Source organism: Silurus aristotelis (assembly GCF_946808225.1).
Source record: "Silurus aristotelis genome assembly, chromosome: 17".
In the NCBI taxonomy this organism is placed as follows: Eukaryota; Metazoa; Chordata; class Actinopteri; order Siluriformes; family Siluridae; genus Silurus; species Silurus aristotelis.
The window spans coordinates 985,632-1,008,505 of NC_139590.1; the positions used below are offsets into that span (position 1 = coordinate 985,632).

At 43.5% G+C, this 22,874-nt stretch overlaps 1 protein-coding gene and 1 pseudogene across 2 annotated transcripts; both read left to right on the top strand.

Moving 5' to 3' along the window:
* Window positions 1-3,267: 3,267 nt before the first annotated feature.
* On the top strand, window positions 3,268-5,470 carry LOC310740332 (perforin-1-like; annotated as a pseudogene). The gene is made up of 4 exons (XR_014538221.1): window positions 3,268-3,619; window positions 3,737-3,873; window positions 4,009-4,226; window positions 4,417-5,470. The product of XR_014538221.1 is annotated as a perforin-1-like (transcript).
* Window positions 5,471-16,584: 11,114 nt separating this feature from the next.
* Window positions 16,585-22,072, top strand: LOC310740321 (perforin-1-like). The gene is made up of 5 exons (XM_083566967.1): window positions 16,585-16,704; window positions 19,669-20,222; window positions 20,338-20,476; window positions 20,607-20,824; window positions 21,016-22,072. Exons 2-5 carry the CDS (start codon window positions 19,693-19,695, stop codon window positions 21,893-21,895), a joined length of 1,767 nt encoding a protein of 588 aa, XP_083423093.1. The 5' UTR covers window positions 16,585-16,704; window positions 19,669-19,692; the 3' UTR covers window positions 21,896-22,072.
* The last annotated feature ends 802 nt before the right edge of the window (window positions 22,073-22,874 follow it).

The following is a 22,874-nucleotide window of genomic DNA, read 5'->3' on the forward strand; positions in this document are numbered from 1 at the left end:
TTATTATTTTGGACATGGACATGCCATTCTTTAATTTATCTGGGCATTTAAAAGTCTGTGCAAGAATGACAGAAACAGCGATATCAGGTCAATATTACATCAAGATAGAGCGCACGCATCCAAGGTAATAATGGTGCTGATACTTTTGGCTGGAGATGTGCATCTGAACCCAGGCCCCATGCTTGATCGCCGGGCTAGCTCTGTGGAGGTAACGCCTGACCCAGGTGAATACGCGCAGGTGATACCGCCCCTGATTGCCTCAGCGCCTCACGCAGCGGAGCTGGAGGAAATGTTGACTCAGTGCCAGGAGCTGCCGGAGCAGCGTCATGCAGGGAAGCCGAGTGCATCCGAGCACCGTATGAGGATATCGGGCTGCGTACACACCGGTAAGTCACCCTGCCTGACAGATAATCATCCGAGGACTGGACCGGGGGATTCTGCGGGTGTTGGGTCTGGTGAGAGTTTTCGCATTCGGCCGGGTGACAGAGCAGCGGCGTTAGTTACAGCGGAGCGTGTAAACCTTTGTGAATCTGGGGAAACAATCAACATACTTCAAACACGCTCGGGTGGCTCAGAAAGTCGTGCTGCACAGAAAATTAAGAATTATCCACTCTTTCAATCTGTTAATCATGCCCGGGTGCTTTGGGATGTTAAGTGCAAACCTAAGGGAATATTAGGCAGGCAGTTAAACATACGCAGCCTGATCCCTAAACGTGATCAGGTCTCAGCACTTCTTCTGGATTCAAACTTGGATTACCTCTGTTTAACAGAATCGTGGCTTCAGAGTAACATTCCAACTAATATGATTGACATTGCTGGGTATCAGTGTTTTAGAAAGGACAGAATAACAGGCAAGGGCGGGGGAGTATTAATATACATCAAAGACAAATTGAAATGTCACTTAATTGAACTGAATACCCCCCTGGAATGTTTAACCCTAAATGTAATCCTTTCGCCTACTATGAATTTTAATATCTCTGTCCTCTATAATCCGCCTTCTCATAATGTTAAGTTTTATGATGAATTAAATGTTATAGTTAAACAACTGGACTTTTATAGAGAGACAGTATGGTATGGTGACTATAATATTAACTGGTCTGATAAAAACTGTAAACATAAACTTAAAGCACTTATGACAAAATACAACTATCGACAAATAATTGTAGGACCCACAAGAATAACAAGGCACACCAAGACCCTCATTGATTTAGCATTTACAAATAGTCCTGAACGAACATGCTGGATCTTGTTTGCACAAACATACCCTGTGCGCATCATGAGGAGCCTCGCTACCACCTCGGCTACTCAGACCACATCTCTGTTATGCTAATTCCAGTGCTCTAAACAGGTTCTGAAACAGGTAAAAACCTGGCTAGCAGGAGCCACCTCTGCTCTTCAGGACTGTTTTGAGTTCACTGACTCGGACATGTCAAGGGAGGCTGAAACGAACGCCAATTCCATCAACTTGGAGTAGTACACATTATCAGTGACCAGCTACATCAGCAAATGCATTGATGATCTCCAAGACCATCACTACACGCTCCAAGCAGAAGCCGTGGATGACCGCACAAGTGCTTGCACTGTTATCATCTACAGACTCTGCTTTTAGATCAGGGGACAAGACGGCCTTAAGAACAGCAAGGGCCAAACTGTCCCGTGCCATCAGAAAAACAAAGTGCAAACACACCAAGCGAATCCACAGTCACTTCCAGGACAGCGGAGTCATCCGGCACATGTGGCAGGGCATCCAGGCGATCACAAACTACAAGACAATTTCACCCGCTTATGACTGTGACGCCTCCCTCCCAGATGCGCTGAACGACCTCTTTGCCCGGTTTGAGGTGCAGAACAACATGCAGAACTCCCTCCCAGATCGGCACACACTTCCATTGGCGTCTGCCGGTCTCACTCGCGGATCGCCCACTTTCTCTCTCAGCGCCCGCCCGAGTTTTCTCGCGGACCGGCATGCCTTTTATTGCGTCCGCCCGAGATAATTTGCTGGCTGACACATTCCTTCCACCGCCACCCGCTCGCACTTAGTACCGGTTTGGTGACCCTCTCTGCGATCTCTCTGCTTGGTGACTTTCTCACCAAGGTTGGCGTCTCTCTCCTCTTTATTGGTGTCGCCGGACTGAAACAGAGCGCACTGATTACTCTCATCAGCTGCAGGTGTTTCTTACCACTCGTTCCGTCCGGTTTCACCCTCCACTCGTGGCCCGCTGGCACAGGGTGTTTACCCAGCAATTGCTCAGCAAGTGAAGCACAATAAGCCACTATAGCAGACATGTAACCTTTCAGGGTCGAAGGAGCAAACCCTGTGGCAAACTGTTACTGCAGGAATTACAGCACTAAACCAACCGGGCAGTTAACTGGGTCCAAATGGTGGTGCTTGCACCACGCAGAGAACAGATGCCATTTGGCAGCGTATGACCTTCTCATAGAGGGTGCTCTGTATTGGAGGATGGTCTCCACTACCTCGGCAGAGAGACCATCTGCTAGGAACTGTGTCCCCTCAAGGGCTAAAGCCACAGCCTCCATATCCCCGGGCGGGTGTGAACCAAGATGCCTGCTGCCTGGGAGAAAACATACTTCCTGGGAGGAATCTCAGAAGGGCGTTTGTTGAGGAGGGACACCAGGTCTGCGAAATATGGTCTGCCCGTCCATCAAGGGGCCACCAGGGGAAAACTCTCTCCAGAACTTCCGGGAGCAGTGCAATAGCGAGAAAGGCATACAGGCATAGCCTCGGCCATGTTTGTACCATGGTGTCCAGCCCCAAGGGGGCTGGGTGAGTGAGGGAGAACCAGAGGGGACAGTGCAATGTCTTCTGAGTCGCAAACAGCTCTGTTAAACCTCTGCCATATCTGCTCCATCACCTTGGGGTTGAGCCTCTATTCCCCGGGCCTTGGCCCTTGCGCCCAGAGGGCATCTGCTCCCTGATTCAGGTAACCAGGGATGTAAGCCGCCCTCAATGAAAGCAGTCTGCCCACAGGAGGATCTACCATGCCACCCTGTATAGGGGCAAGATCGCAGACCCCCCGATGGTGGATGTAAGAGACCACGAAGTTTTGTCCATACGGCCCAACACAAAGCGATTAATCCGGTCTGTAAGGAAGTGTTTTAGAGCCAGAAACATGGCCAGGATCTCCAGGCAGTTTATGTGCCACGTGAGATGGGGCCTGCTCCACTGACCATGGGTGGGGCGGCCACTCATGACCGCCCCCACCCGTGAGGAACGCATCCATCGTTAGCATTATGCGATGATTTTTATCGACATGAGTTCCTGGCTCAAGAAAGACAGAACCTGCACTTTGTGTAAAAATCCCTACATGAGAGGTGAAAAGCAGAAGCTCCCGGTTTCTGTGGTGGACTGGAGACCGAGTCAGAAGTGCAGAATGAAGGTGTCCAGCTCCGTCTATGACTCCAGTGAGTCCTTGGTCAGCTCCAGCACATCGTCTATTGAAAACCGCTGGCAGACAGACTTGAACATAGTGACTCCAAATGTCCAGGGATCAGTGATGATGGCTGGCACTAACTCCAAGCTGGCTGAATATTCAATGCAGAAAACCAAAAACGACAAGTTCAGCTTCACCAGCCAGATCGTCAAATGTGGATACTACAAGTAAGATGTGATAATTTGTGTTTGAACAATGCTGTTTAAGTTGATTTTTATTTAATTATACTAATAGAGAATCAGCTAAATTTTTATATAAATTCTACTATATTGTCTGTTTTCTAGTTACAGGTTTTAAAATCGTCCAGTCCTGCACCCGAAACTAAGTGAAGATTTTAAAACTTCCTCAGAGATATGATAAGTCTACAAAGCACCTGTACTTCAAGCTGATTGACATGTTTGGCACTCATTACATCACAAAGGTGAATGAGATAATCGAAGCAGAATCATCTATCTGTGTTTAGTAGTCTATTGAAGCACAGTGAATACAACTTCTTACTTTTCACAACAGTTTCAGAATGAATAATGTTGACTGGAAACATTGTGACTGTGTACAGGTGACTCTGGGTGGAGAAATTCGCTCTGTGACCAGCATAAAGGAGTGCCAGGCATCACTGCAGGGTCTGAGTGTGGATGAGGTGAAGTCTTGTCTGGATCTGGAGGCTTCTGTCAGTATGGGAATAGCTTTTAACATGCAAAATGAGGCTCATAACTGCAAGCAGGCCAAGGAAAAGTCTCAGAACAAAAAAAGCTTCTCCAGCACCTTCAGTGACAGGTTTGTTCCACCGTCTCTCTCTTCTTGTGTAAATAATTTGTTGTCAAAAGTGTTACAAAACATTGTAGCTATATGAACTGCCCAAATTAACAACCTATTTATTAAGTTAAGCTGGTTAAATTATTCCAAACATTTATAAAATACATGGTTATTATTTAAAAAATTGTGGGTTTTTTATTTTCTCCAAAAGGGAAACAAACGTGTTTGGTGGCAACACTGAGAATGTCGATCTCCTTTTCTCATTAAATACCAATCCAAAGGCCTATAAGGAGTGGGTCTCATCTCTACCTGCTCACCCTGATGTGCTTTCATACTCGCTCATGCCTCTTCATGATCCTCTGCCAAGGAAGTCAGCAATCCGAACGCATTTACGCAACGCCATCAAGGACTACATCCTCCAGAGGGCTCTGATACGCAACTGCACAAGCCCATGTAAGACTGGTCTAAAGTCCAACCCTAAGGAACCATGTAGCTGCCACAACAACAAAGGTGTGTCCCTCAACTGCTGCCCCACTCAGAAAGGCTTTGCTCATGTTACTGTAACTATTATCAAAGCCACAGGTTTGTATGGAGATTACTTTGGTCAGACAGATGGGTACGTTAAGATCCTCCTCAATGGAAAACACCCAAGAGGAAAGACGTCTATAATCCCAGATAATGACAATCCCATTTGGAACAGTGAATTTCATCTGGAAACTGTGGACCTTTCTCAATTCAGGAGTGTGAAGCTGGAGGTCTGGGATGAGGACAGTGGGTCAGATGACGATCTACTTGGGGGTTGTAGTGTTCCACTGAAAAGTGGAGCAAATACCAATATCTGTTCCCTTAATCATGGACTGCTGTATTATAAAGTCCAGGTGAACCGCATCACTGGTTTGACTGGTTCTTCATGCATGCAGTACAAGCCTTCTCCCATGAATGCACAGCTGAAGAAATTGTACATCTCCAGGAATGCTTACCCAATTCCCAGAGACATGCTCCTGGAGATGGGCGTGCTCCTCGACGAACGCATTCCCCGCTTCAACATGAGCAACATCCGCAAAGCTGAAGGTTTTGAGTTGTAAACCAACTGTGTTTTTAGAGCAGCTTTCGCATATTTACACCAGCTATCAAAACATTAATAGTAGAATAAGTGTGCATTATATTGACAACCTATAGCGTAATATATCATACAGTATATATCATGAATATAACCTCTGCTGTATTTTGCATTTTGAAAGCTTAATAAAAGTTTCCTGAAGATACACGTTGTTGAAATGTTCTTGATGGAAGGCTGATGTTATGGTAGAAGAACGTAAAATTATACCTTTTTGCACTGGGGAACATCCATAAAGCCCACACATCTTACAGCAAGGGGGTGTAGCTATGTGTGTTTTTTCTTTTCACAGCGTGTCCATGAGATCAGAACATCAGACTGACTATCGCTTTAAAAAACTATTTAGTTCTAAAGAAAGCTGTTCTACGTGCACAGTAGACACTCCAATAATAATAAACAGATAATAAAACAAATCAAATAAATCATAAGCAAAACTGACCATAATGTAAAGTTTAAGTTGCTAGAATTCAACAGCACTGCGGTGTAATGATTGATTACAAAATCTGATTAAAAACCACCTTTTTTCACACCTTTTTTCAAATCCCCACAAATCTATGGACATCTTTATAATATGATGAGTGTGGCGGCCTCTACGGCCTGGTCCGCTGGAGTCCCTCTACAGGACATTTGCAATGCTGTGGGCTGGTCCACCCTGCTGACTTTCATCAGGTTCTATAACCTTAGACCATAGAGCCACTTCTGGCTCCTCTGTCCTGGACCCTAGCTTTGCTCTTTCATACTAGGCAGGGACTGGTCAGTCTGGCATGATTAGACTCTTGTTCCCAAAGTGTTGTGACGCAGCTCGAGTTTCTGAAAGGGAACGTCTCTAGGTTATGAGACGCTGCGTTTCTAAGCCACACTCCTTGTATCCCTGCCACGCTTCCCTTCTCTTTTGCAGAAGCTAGCTCCATTACATGCGTTTTGTAGCTCCTGGTCGTGACGTCACCCCACCGGATTGCACACGTGATTCCGAGCGTGAACAACACCGAAGCAGTACCAAACTTTTACGACGCAGCATCTCGTTCTTTTAGGGAACTAGGGTTACATATACAACCTAGAGACGTTTTTGCTAATATATTACAAAGAATAATCTGTTTTATGTGAAGGTTTTTATTTTTTGTTTGATTTTAGGCATGTAGTCGGGTTGGCAGATTGTTTTTGGCTAAGTACAAAGTCTGGTTGCTGCTGTTATAACAAATCTACAGCTCTGATGGTCATTCCTGCAGTCAGCATGCCAATTGCACGCTCCCTCAAAACTTGCTACGTTTGTGGCATTGTGCTGTGTGAGAAAACTGCACAATTTAGGAAGGCGTTTTATTGTGGCGAGCCTAAAGCAATAATCATGTTGTTTAATCAGAATCTTGATCTGCCACACCTGTGAGTTGGATGTATTATCTCAGTAAAGGAGAAGTGCTCACTAACACAGATTTAGACAGATTTGTGAACAATATTTGAGAGAGAAAGGGCCTTTTGTGTACATCGAAAAAGTCTAAGATCTTTAAGCTCATGAAAAATGGGGGCAAAAACAAAAGTGTTGTGTTTATAATTTTGTTCAGGCTGTTTCTTTGGGACAGGAACAATGGTGGACTGTTTCATACATGAGGGGACAACATAACCCGACCTGTGATGCCATCTGGTCCTGCTGCCTTCCTGGTATTCACTCTCCTGAATGCGCTCCTCATGTCATGCTCCATGATGATGACCACGGCTACTTCTCCAGCTCTCTCAATGTGCAGCCTGGAAGCGAGCATAAAAGGTGTTTAGCTCATATGCGAGAAAAGCGTCCGCATTCCTTGTTCTGGAAGATTGTGGTTTATAGTCCGTGATAGTTCTTATTCCCACATGCTGTTGAAGCCACCATCAAACCGTGACTCTAGTTTCCTCCCATAGCAACACTTTGCAGCCTCGTACTCTTTCATGTCCCCGGTGTCGAGTCCCGTGTTGTAGGCAGCGGAGCGGGATATCAGCGCATCGCGGATAGTTTTATCCGCCTATGGCTTCTGTTTGTGAAACGTCCTGATGATGGTTTTCTGTACCGTATCATCTGCTAGTTTCCTGATGAATCCCACAACGGCTTCCGTAAACATGTTGATGTCATCAGAGTTGTGCCAACATTATATTTTATGGTCATTAGTTCCAGATTTGATGTGCAGGAGTGTGAAAGAGGAACAATGCTTGCACTGTTGCACCAGTGCTTGTTTACCATCAGACACACTCCACCTCCCCTTGACTTTCCCAGCTCCAATGTTCTGTGTTTGCGGTGAACCGAGAAAAACTCGGCCGGCTGGATGGTGTGTTCCGCTACCGCTGGGTTCAGCCATGTTTTGGTGAAGCTCTGTATTCGGTGTAGGTCTGTATCGCTCCTTCAGACACTTAGGATGTATCAGTCTGTCACTTAAGGAGCTGCTCAGAGATTAAACTGTTTCATCCAGGGGGTGAGAGTCGTTTTCCAGCAATGATGATAGTTTTGCTACCATCCTCCTTTCTCCCACCTCCTGTACAGTGTCTAGAGGAATCCCCAGGACTGAGCTGGCCTTTCTGATCAGTTTGTCCAGTCTCTTCCTTTCTGCAGTAGAGATGCTGCTGCACCAGCATAACACACCATAGAATATGGCTTAGGCCACCAAAGGTAAAAAAAAGTCTTCAGTAGCTCGCCCTGCACTCCTCTGTATTCCCTGTCACCATCATCCGTGATCAGGCAGACGATGGCAGAGTCATCAGAGAACTTCTGCAGGTGACAGGTTGCTGAGCTGAACATTAAGTCTGCAGTGTAGACGGTGAAGAGGAACTGGGCTAGAACCGTTCCCTGCAGGGCTCCAGTAATGCAGAAAACCATGTCAGACTCACAGTCACGAGTCCTCACGCACTGTGGTCTGTGAGGTAGTCCCATATCCAGGCAGACAGATGATGGTCCACTCCCATGTACACCATCTTATCCCTCAGGAGCAAAGGTTGGATAGTGCTCTCACTGTGCTTCCAGCCAAGATGGCGGCGCGGCAGTAGCTCGCAGCGGCCGCTCCGGGCCCAAAATGGTGCTACTCTCACTTTGTAGCCCGCCTTACTACAATACATGGACATCAGAGCAACCGGTGTCCCTGTGTACAACCGAAAAACCCTGAATGAACTCAGCAACAACCCAAACAACACCATTAATGATGACCTGCGGCAGAAGCTACGCGACCTCGGCGTGCTCCGAGAACCAGGCCTCCAGTCCTCGGCATCGCCTGCGGCGGACGGGCGGAGGAGGGGGAATCGGAAGCGCTGCGCGAGAAAACAGAAGCGCGGAAAGCGAGCGGGTGCTAATGCTAGGCTAAAAGCTAACCCTAGCCGGCCCGCTCTACCATCACTACTGCTGGCAAATGTCTGCTCCCTGGACAATAAACTAGACTACATCAGACTCCAACAAGCTACTCGGCGTGAGTTCAGACACTGCTGCGTTTTTGTGTTTACGGAGACGTGGCTAAGCGACAGAGTTCCGGGCGCCGCCATCCAGCTGGACGGGCTAGCCGCGTTTCGTTCTGACAGAAATGCAGCTCTGTGCGGTAAGACTCGCGGCGGCGGTCTGTGTGTTTACATCAACACGGAATGGTGTAAGAACTCTGTGCTTGTTTCTACCTACTGCTCATCGCTGCTGGAGTTTATTGTTGTGAGATGTAGACCTTTTTATTTACCCCGGGAATTCACCACCGCTATTGTGCTCGGAGTGTACATACCACCTAGCGCTAATGCTAAGGAAGCGCTCAGTGTGCTCTACGGGACCATTAGCGGACTTCAAAACTCACACCCTGACGGATTGTTTATAGTAGCCGGAGATTTTAATCACGCAAATCTCAGGACTGTGCTCCCTAAATTTTATCAGAATGTGTACTTTGCAACCAGAGGAGAAAACACGCTGGATGTTGTTTACACAAACATCCGGGGCGCATACCGGGCGAAGCTCCGCCCCCACCTCGGATACTCAGACCACATCTCTGTTATGTTGATCCCAGCATACAGACCACTCAGCAGGCGTTCAAGACCAGTTCGGAAGCAAGTGAGAACCTGGCCAGCAGGATCCATGTCTGCCCTCCAGGACTGTTTTGAATGCACTGACTGGGACATGTTCAGGGAAGCTGCAACCAACGGCGATTTCATCAACTTGGAGGAATACACGTCAACAGTGACCAGCTACATCGGCAAGTGCATTGATGACGTGACTATCTCCAAGACAGTCACTACACGCTCCAACCAGAATCCGTGGATGACCGCCAAGGTGCGTGCGCTGCTAAAAACAAGAGACTCTGCCTTCAGAGCAGGGGACAGGGTGGCCTTGAAAACAGCAAGGGCCAAACTGTCCCGTGCCATCAGAGAGGCGAAGCGCACACGCCAAGAGAATCCACGGCCACTTCCAGGACAGTGGAGACACCCGGCGCATGTGGCAGGGCATCCAAGCGATCACGAATTACAAGACCACATCACCTGCTTGTGACCGTGACCATCCCTCCTCCCAGTGACCAGGTGCTCTGTCTAACCACAGCTGAAGTGAGGAAAACTCTATGCAGAGTTAACCCACGGAAGTCTGCTGGACCAGACAACATTCCTGGCAGAGTGCTCAGGGAATGTGCACAACAGCTAGCAGATGTCCTCACTGACATCTTCAACATCTCCCTGAGCAGCGCCACTGTTCCTATGTGCCTCAAGACGACGACCATCATTCCTGTGCCGAAAAAGTCTTCTGTCTCCTGCCTCAATGACTATCGTCCCGTTGCACTCACACCCATCATGTTGAAGTGCTTCGAGAGGCTCGTCATGAGGCACATAAAGACCCAGCTTCCACCCGCACTGGACCCCATGCAGTTCGCATATCGTCCAAACCGCTCCACGGACGATGCTATTTCCACAACCCTTCATCTGGCCCTCACCCATCTGGATAACATGGACTCTTATGTAAGGATGCTGTTCATAGACTTCAGTTCAGCATTCAACACAATCATTCCTCAGCACCTGATCGAGAAGCTGAGCCTACTGGGCCTGAACACCTCCCTCTGCAACTGGATCCTGGACTTCCTGACTGGAAGACCTCAGTCAGTCCGGATCGGAAACAGCATCTCCAGCACCACCACACTGAGCACTGGGGCCCCCCAGGGCTGTGTGCTCAGTCCACTGCTGTTCACTCCGCTGACTCACGACTGTGCACCAATGCACAGCTCGAATCACATCATCAAGTTTGCCGATGACACGACCGTGGTGGGTCTAATCAGCAAGAACGACGAGTCAGCATACAGAGAGGAGGTGCAACGGTTAACAGCCTGGTGTGGAGCCAACAACCTGTCTCTAAACGTTGACAAAACTAAAGAGATGGTTGTTGACTTCAGGAGAACACAGAGTGACCATTCTCCACTGATCATCGCTGGATCCTCAGTGGAGATTGTCCTTGGTGTTCATCTGGCGGACAAGCTCACCTGGTCACTTAACACCAGCTCCATCACCAAGAAAGCCCAGCAGCGTCTCTACTTCCTGAGAAGGCTGAGGAAAGCTCATCTCCCTCCCCCCATCCTGTCCATGTTCTACAGAGGGACCATTGAGAGCATCCTGAGCAGCTGCATCACTGCAACTGCACCGTCTCGGAACGCAAGACCCTACAGAGGATAGTGAGGACAGCTGAGAAGATCATCGGAATCTCTCTCCCCTCTATCATGACATCTACACTACACGCTGCATCCGCAAAGCACACAGCATTGTGGATGATCACACACACCCGTCACACACACTTTTCACACTCCTACCATCAGGGAAACGGTTCCGAAGCATTCGGGCCGCCACATCCAGACTGTGCAACAGTTTTTTTCCCGCAAGCCATCAGGCTCCTCAACAAAGAACTGAACTGAACTCTCTCTCACACACACACACACACACTTACACACAACTGTGTGACTGATCCGCACAAACCGGACTCAACACCCATCATACACTTCGTTCACCCAGGTTTTCAATACCAATCACATTTTTCACGATCGCAAAATGTTTACATGCCGTCTGTTGCTGATTCCGGGACTTGTTATTTTGCACAATATTCTGTCCAAATCCTTTGGTTACTGTTAAATCTATTTTTGATTGCTGCTACTGCTGAATTGCACAAATTCTGTTTACATTTTTCTGTTTACACTGCACCTTATTCTGTTACGACAGGTTTCACTGGCGGAGCTATTTCTATTTTTTATTTTATATTTTGTGTATTGTGTATTGTCCTGCACTGTCCTGTGTTGTCTTGCACTGTCTTGTGTTGTCTTTTGCACTGTTTGCACCAGCTGCACACATGCACTTTATGTGGCGAGGATCTTAGTTCTTGGCCCTGTGTTCTTCTGTTCTGTACTGTTTGTTTTATGTTGTTTTATGTAGCACCTGGGTTCAGGAGGAACGTTGTTTCATTTCACTGTGTACTGCATCAGCTATATATGGTTGAAATGACAATAAAAGCTTCTTGACTTGACTTGACTTGACTTTTCCAGGTGCAAAATAGCCAGATGTAGGAGGAAGATGAGAGTCTTCCACTCCAATGCCAGTTTGGTAGGCAAACTGAAGTGGATCCATTGATGGGCTCACCAGAGGTCGGAGATGAGTCAGCACCAGCATCTCCAATGTCTTCATTAGATGCGAGGTGAGTGCTACTGGTCGGTATTCTTTTGGGCACAACGTCTTTGGTACAGGCACAACGCAGGATGTTTTCCATAGCTGTGGCACCTTCCCCAGCTTCAGGTTCAGGTCAAACTTGTACAGCACTATGCCACACAGCTGGTCTGCACAGGTCTTAAAGAGCCTGGAGCTGATGTTGTTTAGGCCCGCAGCCTTCCTCACTTTGAGCTTCCTGAGCTCTATTCTCACCTGGGCTTCTGTGAGAGGCAGTGTGTATTGGTTGGAGTGGGGGGGGGGGTGTTGTGTGTAGGCTGTGAGCTGATAGCAGTGCATAGAGAGGTGGGGCTGGAGCAGCTTGCTGTGGAAGCAGAGAAGGGGGGAAGGGGAATGATTCAGATCATTCACCCACTTCTGGTCACCTTCAGTCTGAGAGCTGGGCTCCTTATGACCAGTGATGGTTTTGAGCTGCTTCCACACACCACTGACGTTGTTCTGCTGCAGCTGATCCTCAATCATCCTCCTGTAGCATGCTTTTCCTTCCCTGATCTTCTTTCTCAGTTTTCTCTGGACAGTTTTCAGCTGCGACGATGCTACTCCAGGAAAAACCGGAGTAGCATTGCCGTGTTGCGGAATGCTAACAGCTGATCCCTGGTTAAAACAATAGGATAGCGGCTGAGTTTTTAGATTCGACTGTGAACAAAGTAAAAAAAAAAGCAGGAAAAGTTGAGCAAACTGTGACTTTGTTGATGTCCATTGTGCAGTTTACAATTAGACACACATACACTCAAAAAGAAAAGAAAAACACGTGCCAGAACACTATAAATTAAATAAACATAATGTCAAACTTAAAGGGAGCTGCTGCAACAGGTGGCACCTAATTCCACCGATTGTTTAAGTGACGTTTAAGACCTACCTCTTCCTGAAACACCTAAATTAGCACTTTCCAAGTTTGCTTTGTAGAAATAAAGATTTATATTTATATTAAGTTTGTGATCTAGTGTACCAGTGTATATTTATACATTGCTAGAGACTCAACACACTGTTGTAAGTCGCTCTGGATAAGGGCATCTGCTAAATGCCACAAATGTAAATGTAAATGTAAATGTGATGGCAGCCAACCTCACCCACGCCATCTTGTCAAAAAGAGGTGCTGATAATTCAGCAAATTTGCAAGCTAGCAAACATGTTGCACTTTGCTAAAGTTATTTGGGCAATTCAGCTCTTTTCATTTCTGGTATTTCAGGGAAGATTTTTTTTAAATAAATGTTTTTGCAGAGAAATAGGCGGAATGAATGTCACTTCGATTAGAATATTGACCTATGCCACCTAAGCCATATGATGATTTCTTACTTAGTGTTTCACATTTGTTAACGTCAGGCTTGCTGTCTTTTTGGCATATTGCATTCAATGTTTGAATTTATCTCACATTAAGGAAGAGTGATTAGGGGAAGTATGAGAGAAATTATGAGAGAAAGTTTGTTTAAATTATACTTATGATACAATGCAACGTCCAATTACCGTAATTTCCGGACACACCCATATATAAGCCGCACCCACTGAATTTGACAAAGATTTTTATTTTAAACATAAATAAGCCGCACCTGTCGATAAGCCGCAGGTGTCTACACTGAAACTTATGAACTTTACAAAGGCTTTAATGAAAGACAGTGTCTGTTACACAGGTGAAATATGTTGTGGCTCCTTTAAGAGCATAGCGGTATTTTGGGAATAGTGTGCAAGACTGAGGAATATGTCCTTATTATCTTCTGATGCTCATTTCTAAGTTTCTTTGACTAACCCGTAACGCTGTTGCCAAGAAAAATAAAAAAGCACGAGTTTTGGAAACCTGTCTGTGTTTATATGATTTCTGTTGTAACTGAAGTTAGTGAGCTCTCCCTTCACCCAGACTCAATGCGTTACAACGGCTTGTATCTAAACAGTAGCCGACCAAGAAATTCATTGTTCACGGTCTTCCTCTTTCCTTTCACAACTATTTCTCTCGAGAGTTTTTCTTTTGGCTTCGTCATGCGTTTAAAAAAAGTTTTTTTCTCCCGAAGCCGTGCAGCTCAGAACACAGGTGAGGTGCGTTTTTTTCGTTCGGAAATGTCATTGGTCTAATGTTATGGGGATCAGTTTTTTGGCTTGAAGTTTGTAAAACCGGGAAAAACACAGGAAAAATTCAGAAATAAGACGCTTCGTTGTTTAAGCCGCGGGGTTCAAAATGTGGGAAAAAAGTAGCGGCATATAGTCCGAAAAATATGGTAAGTAGTGATGGTTTGATCAATAATGATTAAAGGAAACATGCATAGTTCAGCTCCAGAGTCTTCTGATATGAGACTCTTTCATTTATTATTTGTCACCCAACATGAACAGTCTGTTCTGTATATAATACAGGAATTAGTTGATAAGTCTCAGATACCTTTACAGATATTCAGTGAATCTGTGAATTACTGCTACACTGAAATCCATTCTAGTCTTTAAATATTTAACTCGTGTCTTATTATAACATTACAAAAAAACATTAATTATATAATTATAATGTATTTTCATATTAATTTTTGTATAGTTGAGGTTCCCTGGTGGTCTAGTGGTTAGGATGCGGCGCTCTCACCGCTACGGACGGGTGCGATCCCCAGTCAGGGAACCAAACCCAGCAACTCTCAGTGCCGGTCCCAAGCCCGGATAAATGGGGAGGGTTGCATTAGGAAGAGCATCCAGCATAAAAACATGTGCCAAATCAAACATGCGGAGGATCCGGTGTGGCGCCCCCTAATGGGAGAAGCCGAAAGAAAGTTTTATTTTTTTGTATAGTTGATTCTGGATTGAATTCCTTTATACATACAGTTGGTTGAATTGCTGCATTATACTTTTATGGTGTAATTATTTTTACCTTAACAGTCAATGTGATATGTTACAAACTTTTTCTTGGGGGTGCTTAAATTGTAAAGTGGAAAGTTCACTATTTACATTAAGGTAAGATGTTGATGCATTAAATACTTGAGTACGATAGGTAATAAATGTAAAATATTTAATGGTATTTGTGTTTCAGATTACCTGGCTGTTTACAGAACGCACTTGAGAAACAGTTTAGTGAGGAGAAATCAATCTACATATAAAATATTGGTCACAAATTATTGACCACTGTAAGTAATAAACAGTAATAATAAAAAAAGTAAAAAAAAGATGTAAATTATAAGTAATAAAAGTATAGCACATCTACTAATAATTAGTAGATTTCTGTTTAAAAATGTCACCTTGTATTAGATTTTTTAAATCGATGCATTACATCTTTACTTTTTTGCCGATGCACAGATGCAGATTGGTGAATCTTACCATCCTTAATTTATATTGATTTTCAGTTTATCAAACTGACAAACTCTAATTATTGCTATTATTTTACTAAAATTGTGTAGCTCATTTAAAGCTTTACAATGTTTTTTTTGTTTTTAGGGACTGTCAGAAACAACCAGCTGACAGCAAATGTTACAGACCAAAAGTTGGAAGCCTACATAAAAAGGTGGCTTCACCTGGCAAGCGACAGAGACAGAGGGTGAAGAACAAGAAAGGAACGACATACGATCCAAGGAACTTGTAAGTCAGTTAAATTTTTGCTGTGTGCAACTGTTTGTTATTGTATCATGGTTTTTCTGAATACACAGTCTTGGAAAGTGTTAATTAAAACGTTTATCTGTTTATTGAGATATAACAATATATAACAGTGTAATTTGAAGTTGAGGTTTTAAAGCCTGCCTGGAGTTTGCCAAAAGTCACCTGAAGGACTCTCAGACCATGAGAAACAAAGATTGAACTATTTGGCCTGAATGCTAAGCGTCATGTCTGGATGAAACCAGTCACCGCTCATGAAGCAGGGTGTGGTAGCATCATGCTGTGGGGATGTTTTTCAGCAGCAGGATCTGGGATACTGGTCAGGATTAAGGGAAGATTAATCCAGCAATGTACAGAGACGTCCTTGATAAAAAACCTGCTATAGAGCACTTTGTACCTCAGACTGGGGCAACGGTTTCATCTTCCAACAGGACAATGTCCCCAAACACACAGCCAAGATAACAAAGGAGTAGCTATGGGATGACTCTGCAAATGACCTTAAGTTGCCCAGCGGGAGCCCAGATTCAAACCTGATTGAATGGCTGTGCACCGATGCTCCCCATTCAACCTGATAGATTTTAAGAGGGTCTGCAAAGAAAAAATTGTGTGAAACTGCCCAAAAATAGGTGTGTCAAAGCTTGTAGCATCAAACTCAAAAATAATGAATTAATCATTAATCAAAACGCATACAGGACATTTTTTTACTTTTCACAGTATGAGCAAAGAGATTAGTAATATGTGTTTGGTCCTTTGTGGACAGCAGTGGACAGTCTACCACCTGTGTACGACTAAGGTCCAATAGTGCTGATGAACAAACAAGTATAAGCAAAATGGAGCAAAATGTAAAGTTTGAGCATCTGGAATTCAACGGCATTGAAATGGTTAATAATAACAGCTTAACACACACACACACACACACACACACACACACACACACACACACACACACACACAAACACACACACACACACAAACACAAACACTTAGAACAGTTCGCACTTTTTTTTAAACCCCTCAAAATCTATAGACCCATTTATAGATCTAGAAGTCATCCTGCCCCAGTTCATGCAATTGTGTATAAATACCCCTGTAGAATTAAAGAAGAGCTCATTTTGAAAACCCTTCTAGAGTGCACAGCTTTTATCTACTCATACGAACTTCAAGGTAAGTAAAAAGTCCCCAAGCTTTAAATTGTCAATTTTTAATGGACACAACTTTTTTCAAATTATGAAAATACTGACTACTTTATTCCAGTAAATCTATTGTATGGTAAATATATATTTCAAATTATTCTCACAATTTTTTAAAAGACAAAACACTGTAATTATGAATTAAACAATGCTGATATCCACCCACACATAAATTAAGTAAGGAACATGAATAAATGCAATACTGAATATTGTTATATTGTTGTTGTACAGACGTTTGCAAGTTTTTTGCTACTCACTATGAACAATTTTCTCTGAAAACAGACAGATGTAACTGGCACCATCATTGTTTATGTAATATATAAATAAAAAGAAACTCTGCTTGTAATTTTTGATTCAACAGCATATTTTAAATAATAATACAAATGAAAACTGAATGGACAGAAATGATGGCATCCTTTACCTAATATCTTTTTACACAACCTTTAAGGACCATCACTGCTTTTGAATAATTTTTGCAACTGTAGTCACAGGAGCATCATACTGCTTGGTGGTCTTAAAGGTGTGGTCCACACAAAGATACAGCAGCAGAGTGACAACTTTTCTTCACTGAAATAGACTGAATGACTGACTACAAGATTGAAGATGTGCGATACTAATTACAGAAAACAACTGAACCCTAACCATTCCTCCACAATCAAAAGGAAAGAAAAATTGTATTAAATATATTAAATAAACTGTGATGGCTGCCAATGAATTTTGTCTTTCAAGATATTTTTTTTTTATATTGTGGGTTCTATGTTTTTTTTTATTAGCATATCACAGTTATTAGAGTCAGCGTGTGAGTATTGATAAATGTGTTTGTGCTGAGTATTATTGCAGAGAGAAACAAAGACTTTTCCCCCTGTTTGCAGAGCGTTTGAAAAGCCAAGTTCTCTGATCAAAAAGGAGTTTGTGTGTTCTGTTAAATACCACTACTGATAGAGAGGCTGTGGCAGAAAACTTGGACAGACAGACAGACAGACAGACAGACAGACAGACAGACAGACAGACAGACAGACAGACAGACAGACAGACAGACAGATTGTCTCCCGACTGAGAAGCTGCTAAATTTTATTTGCGTTTTTTTCAGCACACTTTAAAAAAGGACTAAATTAAAAGGCTCAACAGAAAGTTGCAGTATTTCGCTCTGTGTGTGTGTGTGTGTGTGTGTGTGTGTGTGTTTGCTGGGTGAACCACCAGCTCTGCCGTTCTCTCTCTCTGTGGTTCTGCCAGTTATTGAAAGCATAAAGAGGAAGACATAAGTAAAATGAGATTCACAGCTGATGTATGACCACGCCCCCTACCATATACCTCCACTAACTCAGGGTAGGGGTGGGGGCTTGCAACTGACCCTCCTCTCCCAAATATAGGGGCTACTACTCAATGGTGCAGTATTTTGTCTCTGTCACTGAGAGCTACTACAATTTTTAGACCAATTTCAATCCAGACACTGAGGTGGTATATGTGTAGTGCATCTTCTCCATCTGTGCATCTGACTTCATAGTCAAATTCTTTGACTCACCATGTGACCACAAATGGTCCTTGTTATATTTACATTTACAGCATATAGCAGACACCCTTATCCAGAGCGACATACAAAAGTGCTTTAAATCTCTATTAATGAATAAATCAACACTGGTTCACTAGGTTACTGACTTAAAATATCATCAGCTGATAAAACTCTGTTGATAGGGATTATTGCACAATTCTTTAAACAAAGACATGAAACAAACAGGGGGAAAAAAGTGCTAGTTTAAGTTGCTTAATGTATGTTTACCGTAATTTCCGGACTATTAAGCGCACCCAAATATAAGCCACACCCACTGAATTTGACAAATATTTTTATTTTGAACATAAATAAGACACTGAAACTAATGAACTTGACACAGGCGTTAACGAAAGACTGTTGCACGGTGTAACTGGTGAAATATGTTGTGGCTTCTTTAAGAGCAGAGCGCCATTTTGGGAATAGCCTGCCGCCGCATTTATCAAATACCGAGATATCAAAAAAATATAAAAAGATATAAAAAAAATAAAAAAGCACGAGTTTTGGAAACCTGTCTGTGTTTATATGATTTCTGTTGTAACTGGAGTTAGTGAGCTCTCCCTTCACCCAGACTCAACACGCTACAACGGCTTGTATCTAAACAGTAGCCGACCAAGAAAGTCATTGTTCACTGTCTTCCTCCTTCCTTTCACAACTATTTCTCTCGAGAGTTTATCTTTTAGCATCGTCATCGTTTTTTTTGTTTCTGTTCGGAAATTTCATTGGTCTAATGTTTTGGTGATCAGTTTTTTGGCTTGAAGTTTGTGAAACCGGGAAAAACCCAGGAAAAATCCATAAATAAGCCGCTTCGTTGTTTAGGCTGCGGGGTTTAAAGTGAGGGAAAAAAGTAGCGGCTTATAGTCCGAAAAATACGGTAAGTTGCTACTTTACCAGATGGGTAGCAAAACAAGAACTTTATCTCCCTTAATAAACTCCTGTAGTCAAGAACCCTCAGATTACAGCCAGGATTGGTAGTCTTGTGCCTGTATTAAATTCTCCTGTCCCGTGTTAATTGAAAAAAAAAGTGAATTTTTGCTATCCAGGCAAGGGTTTACTGAATTTGGTTCTCCTCCCGACTTTCCTTAAAGACATTTATGACTCTAAGGATCACATTGAGTAGGGAGACTTTTATAATTTTGTTGGAGTGTTGAATCAACCATTGGTTTCAGCACCACCGAAAAACCCAAGTTTGTGAGGGTCTATAGGAGACTCATAGAGACAGGGGAATAAGACAAGCAAACAAAAAACAAAATTAAAAGTTCAACACTTTGTGGGGGTCTGAACTGATCTTTCAAATAATGATTAGTGCAGAAAGAACTCAGTGCAGAAAGACATGATTAATATTTAGCATGTGTGGCACAACCATTTCTTTCTGTGTCTCTTCCTTAACAGGACAAACAAACACCAAGTCCAGCCATGCTACAGGCACTTCTGATTTGGGGCGTCTTTGCCACCTTTCTCACTCCTACAAGCAGCCAGAGCTGTATAAAGGCCAATGAGTCTCAGTGTAACGATGCAGATTTTGTCCCAGGATCCAACCTGGCAGGAGAAGGCTTTGATATCACCACCATGGAACGGAAAGGTGCTTTTGTCATCGACATGACTTCCTGGCTCAAGAAAGACAAAACCTGCACTTTGTGTAAAAATCCCTACATGAGAGGTGAAAAGCAGAAGCTCCCAGCTTCTGTGGTGGATTGGAGACCGAGTCAGAAGTGCAGAATGAAGGTGTCCAGCTCCGTCTACGACTCCAGTGAGTCCTTGGTCAGCTCCAGCACATCGTCTATTGAAAACCGCTGGCAGACAGACTTGAACATAGTGACTCCAAAAGTCCAGGGATCAGTGATGATGGCTGGCACTAACTCCAAGCTGGCTGAATATTCAATGCAGAAAACCAAAAAGGACAAGTTCAGCTTCTCAAGCCAGATCGTCAAATGTGGATACTACAAGTAAGATGTGATCATTTGTCTTTTAGCAATGCTGTTTAAGTTAATTTTTATTTAATTATACTAAAAGAGAATCAGTCAAAAGTTTTTGAGTTCTACTTCGTGGTCTGTCTTCTAGGTACAGGGTTTTAAAACGTCCAGTCATTAGCCATGACCTAAATGAAGATTTCAAAAGTCTCCCTCAGAGATATGATAAGTCTACAAAACACCTCTACTTCAAGCTGATTGACATGTTTGGTACTCATTATATCATGAAGGTGACTCTGAAGCAACATCATCTATCTGTGTTTAAAGTATTCTATTGAAGCACAGTGAATAAAACCTTTTACTTTTCACAACAGTTTCAGAATGAATAATGTTGACTGGAAACATTGTGACTGTGTACAGGTGACTCTGGGTGGAGAAATTCGCTCTGTGACCAGCATAAAGGAGTGCCAGGCATCACTGCAGGGTCTGAGTGTGGACGAGGTGAAGTCTTGTCTGGATCTGGAGGCTTCTGCCAGTATGGGAATAGGTTCAGACATGCAAAATGAGGCTCATCACTGCAAGCAGGCCAAGGAAAAGTCTCTGAACAAAAAAAGCTTCTCCAGCACCTTCAGTGACAGGTTTGTTCCTCTGTCTCTCTCTTCTTGTGTAATGAATTTGTTGTCAAAAGGGTTACAAAACATTGTAGCTATATGAACTGCCCAAATAAACAACCTATTTATTAAGTTAAGCTGGTTAAATTATTCCAAACATTTATAAAATACATGGTTGTTATTTAAAAAATTGTGGGTTTTTTTATTTTCTCCAAAAGGGAAACAAACGTGTTTGGTGGCAACAATGTGAATGTCGATCTCCTTTTCTCATCAAATACCAATCCAAAGGCCTATAAGGAGTGGGTCTCATCTCTACCTGCTCACCCTGATGTGCTTTCTTACTCGCTCATGCCTCTTCATGATCTGCTGCCAAGGAATTCAGCAAAACGAGCACATTTACGCAACGCCATCAAGGACTACATCCTCCAGAGGGCCCTGATACGCAAATGCACAAGCCCATGTAAGACTGGTGTAAAGACCAACCCTAAGGAACCATGTAGGTGCAGCTGCCATGGCAACAAAGGTGTGTCCCTCAACTGCTGCCCCACTCAGAAAGGCTTTGCTCATGTCACTGTAACTATTATCAAAGCCACAGGTTTGTATGGAGATTACTTTGGTCAGACAGATGGGTATGTCAAGATCCTCCTCAACGGAAATCAACTAAGTGGACAGACATCCATAATCCAAGAGAACAACAATCCCATTTGGAACCGCAATTTTCCTCTGGGAACTGTGGACATTTTTCAATTCAGGAGTGTGAAGCTGGAGGTCTGGGATGAGGACAGTGGGTCAGATGACGATCTACTTGGGGGTTGTAGTGTTCTACTAAAAAGTGGAAGAAATAACAATATCTGTCCCCTTAATCATGGACTGCTGTATTATAAAGTCCAGGTGAACTGCATCACTGGTTTGACTGGTCCTTCATGCATGCAGTACAAGCCTTCTCCCATGGATGCACAACTGGAGAAATTGTACATCTCCAGGAACGCTTATCCGATTCCCAGAGACATGCTCCTGGAGATGGGCGTGCTCCTCGACGAACGCATTCCCCACTTCAACATGAGCAACATCCGCAAAGCTGAAGGTTTTGAGTTGTGAACCAACTGTGTTTTTAGAGCAGCTACCGCATATTTACACCAGCTATCAAAACATTTATAGTAGAATAAGTGTGCATTACATTGACAACCTATAGCTTAATATATCATACAGTATATATCATGAATATAACCTCTGCTGTATTTTGCATTTTGAAAGCTTAATAAAAGTTTCCTGAAGCTACACGTTGTTGAAATCTTCTTGATGGAAGCCTGATGTATGTTAAAGCATTTTTGCACTGGGGAACATCCATAAAGCCCACACATCTTACAGCAAAGGGTTGTAGCTATGTGTGTTTTTTCTTTTAACAGCATGAGCAAAGACGTGTCCATGAGATCAGACTGACTATCACTTTAAAAATCTATTTGGTTCTAAAGAAAGCTGTTCTACGTGCACAGTAGACACTCCAATAATAATAAACAGATAATAAAACAAATCAAATAAATCAAAAGCAAAACTGACCAAAATGTAAAGTTTAAGTGTCTAGAATTCAACAGCGCTGCGGTATTATGACTGATTACAAAATTTTAACACACCCTCTAACACCTTTTTTTACACCTTTTTTTCAAATCCCCACAAATCTATGGACATCTTTATAATATGATCACAAATGCTGAGCTTATAAAACTAGGAGCTACTGACCATATAGACTGTATAAGACTGCAGAAAGAACATCACTTATAATCTTATACTCCAGTACTCATGTTAGTTCTCACTCTCCAGTGTTCTGTATTGTTGAAAGATTTATGATCAAACTCTTGATGTCACCCATATGAGGATGGGTTCCCCTTTTGAGTCCGGTTCCTCTCAAGGTTTCTTCCTCATAACATCTAAGGGAGTTTTTCCTTGCCACAGTCGCCAGCGGCTTGCTCAACAGGGACAAATTCACACCATTCACCTTCACTGTTGATTTGTGTAAAGCTGCTTTGAGACAATGTCTGTTGTGAAAAGCGCTATACAAATAAACTTGACTTGACTTGAT

Excerpts from the sequence above, each read along its gene's own strand:
- LOC310740321 (XM_083566967.1), top strand. The coding sequence starts at position 19,693 with ATGCTACAGGCACTTCTGATTTGGGGCGTCTTTGCCACCTTTCTCACT. Across the intron at positions 20,477-20,606 it reads GTACTCATTATATCATGAAG|GTGACTCTGGGTGGAGAAAT; the intron begins GTGACTCTGAAG and ends GACTGTGTACAG. Across the intron at positions 20,825-21,015 it reads TCCAGCACCTTCAGTGACAG|GGAAACAAACGTGTTTGGTG; the intron begins GTTTGTTCCTCT and ends TTTCTCCAAAAG.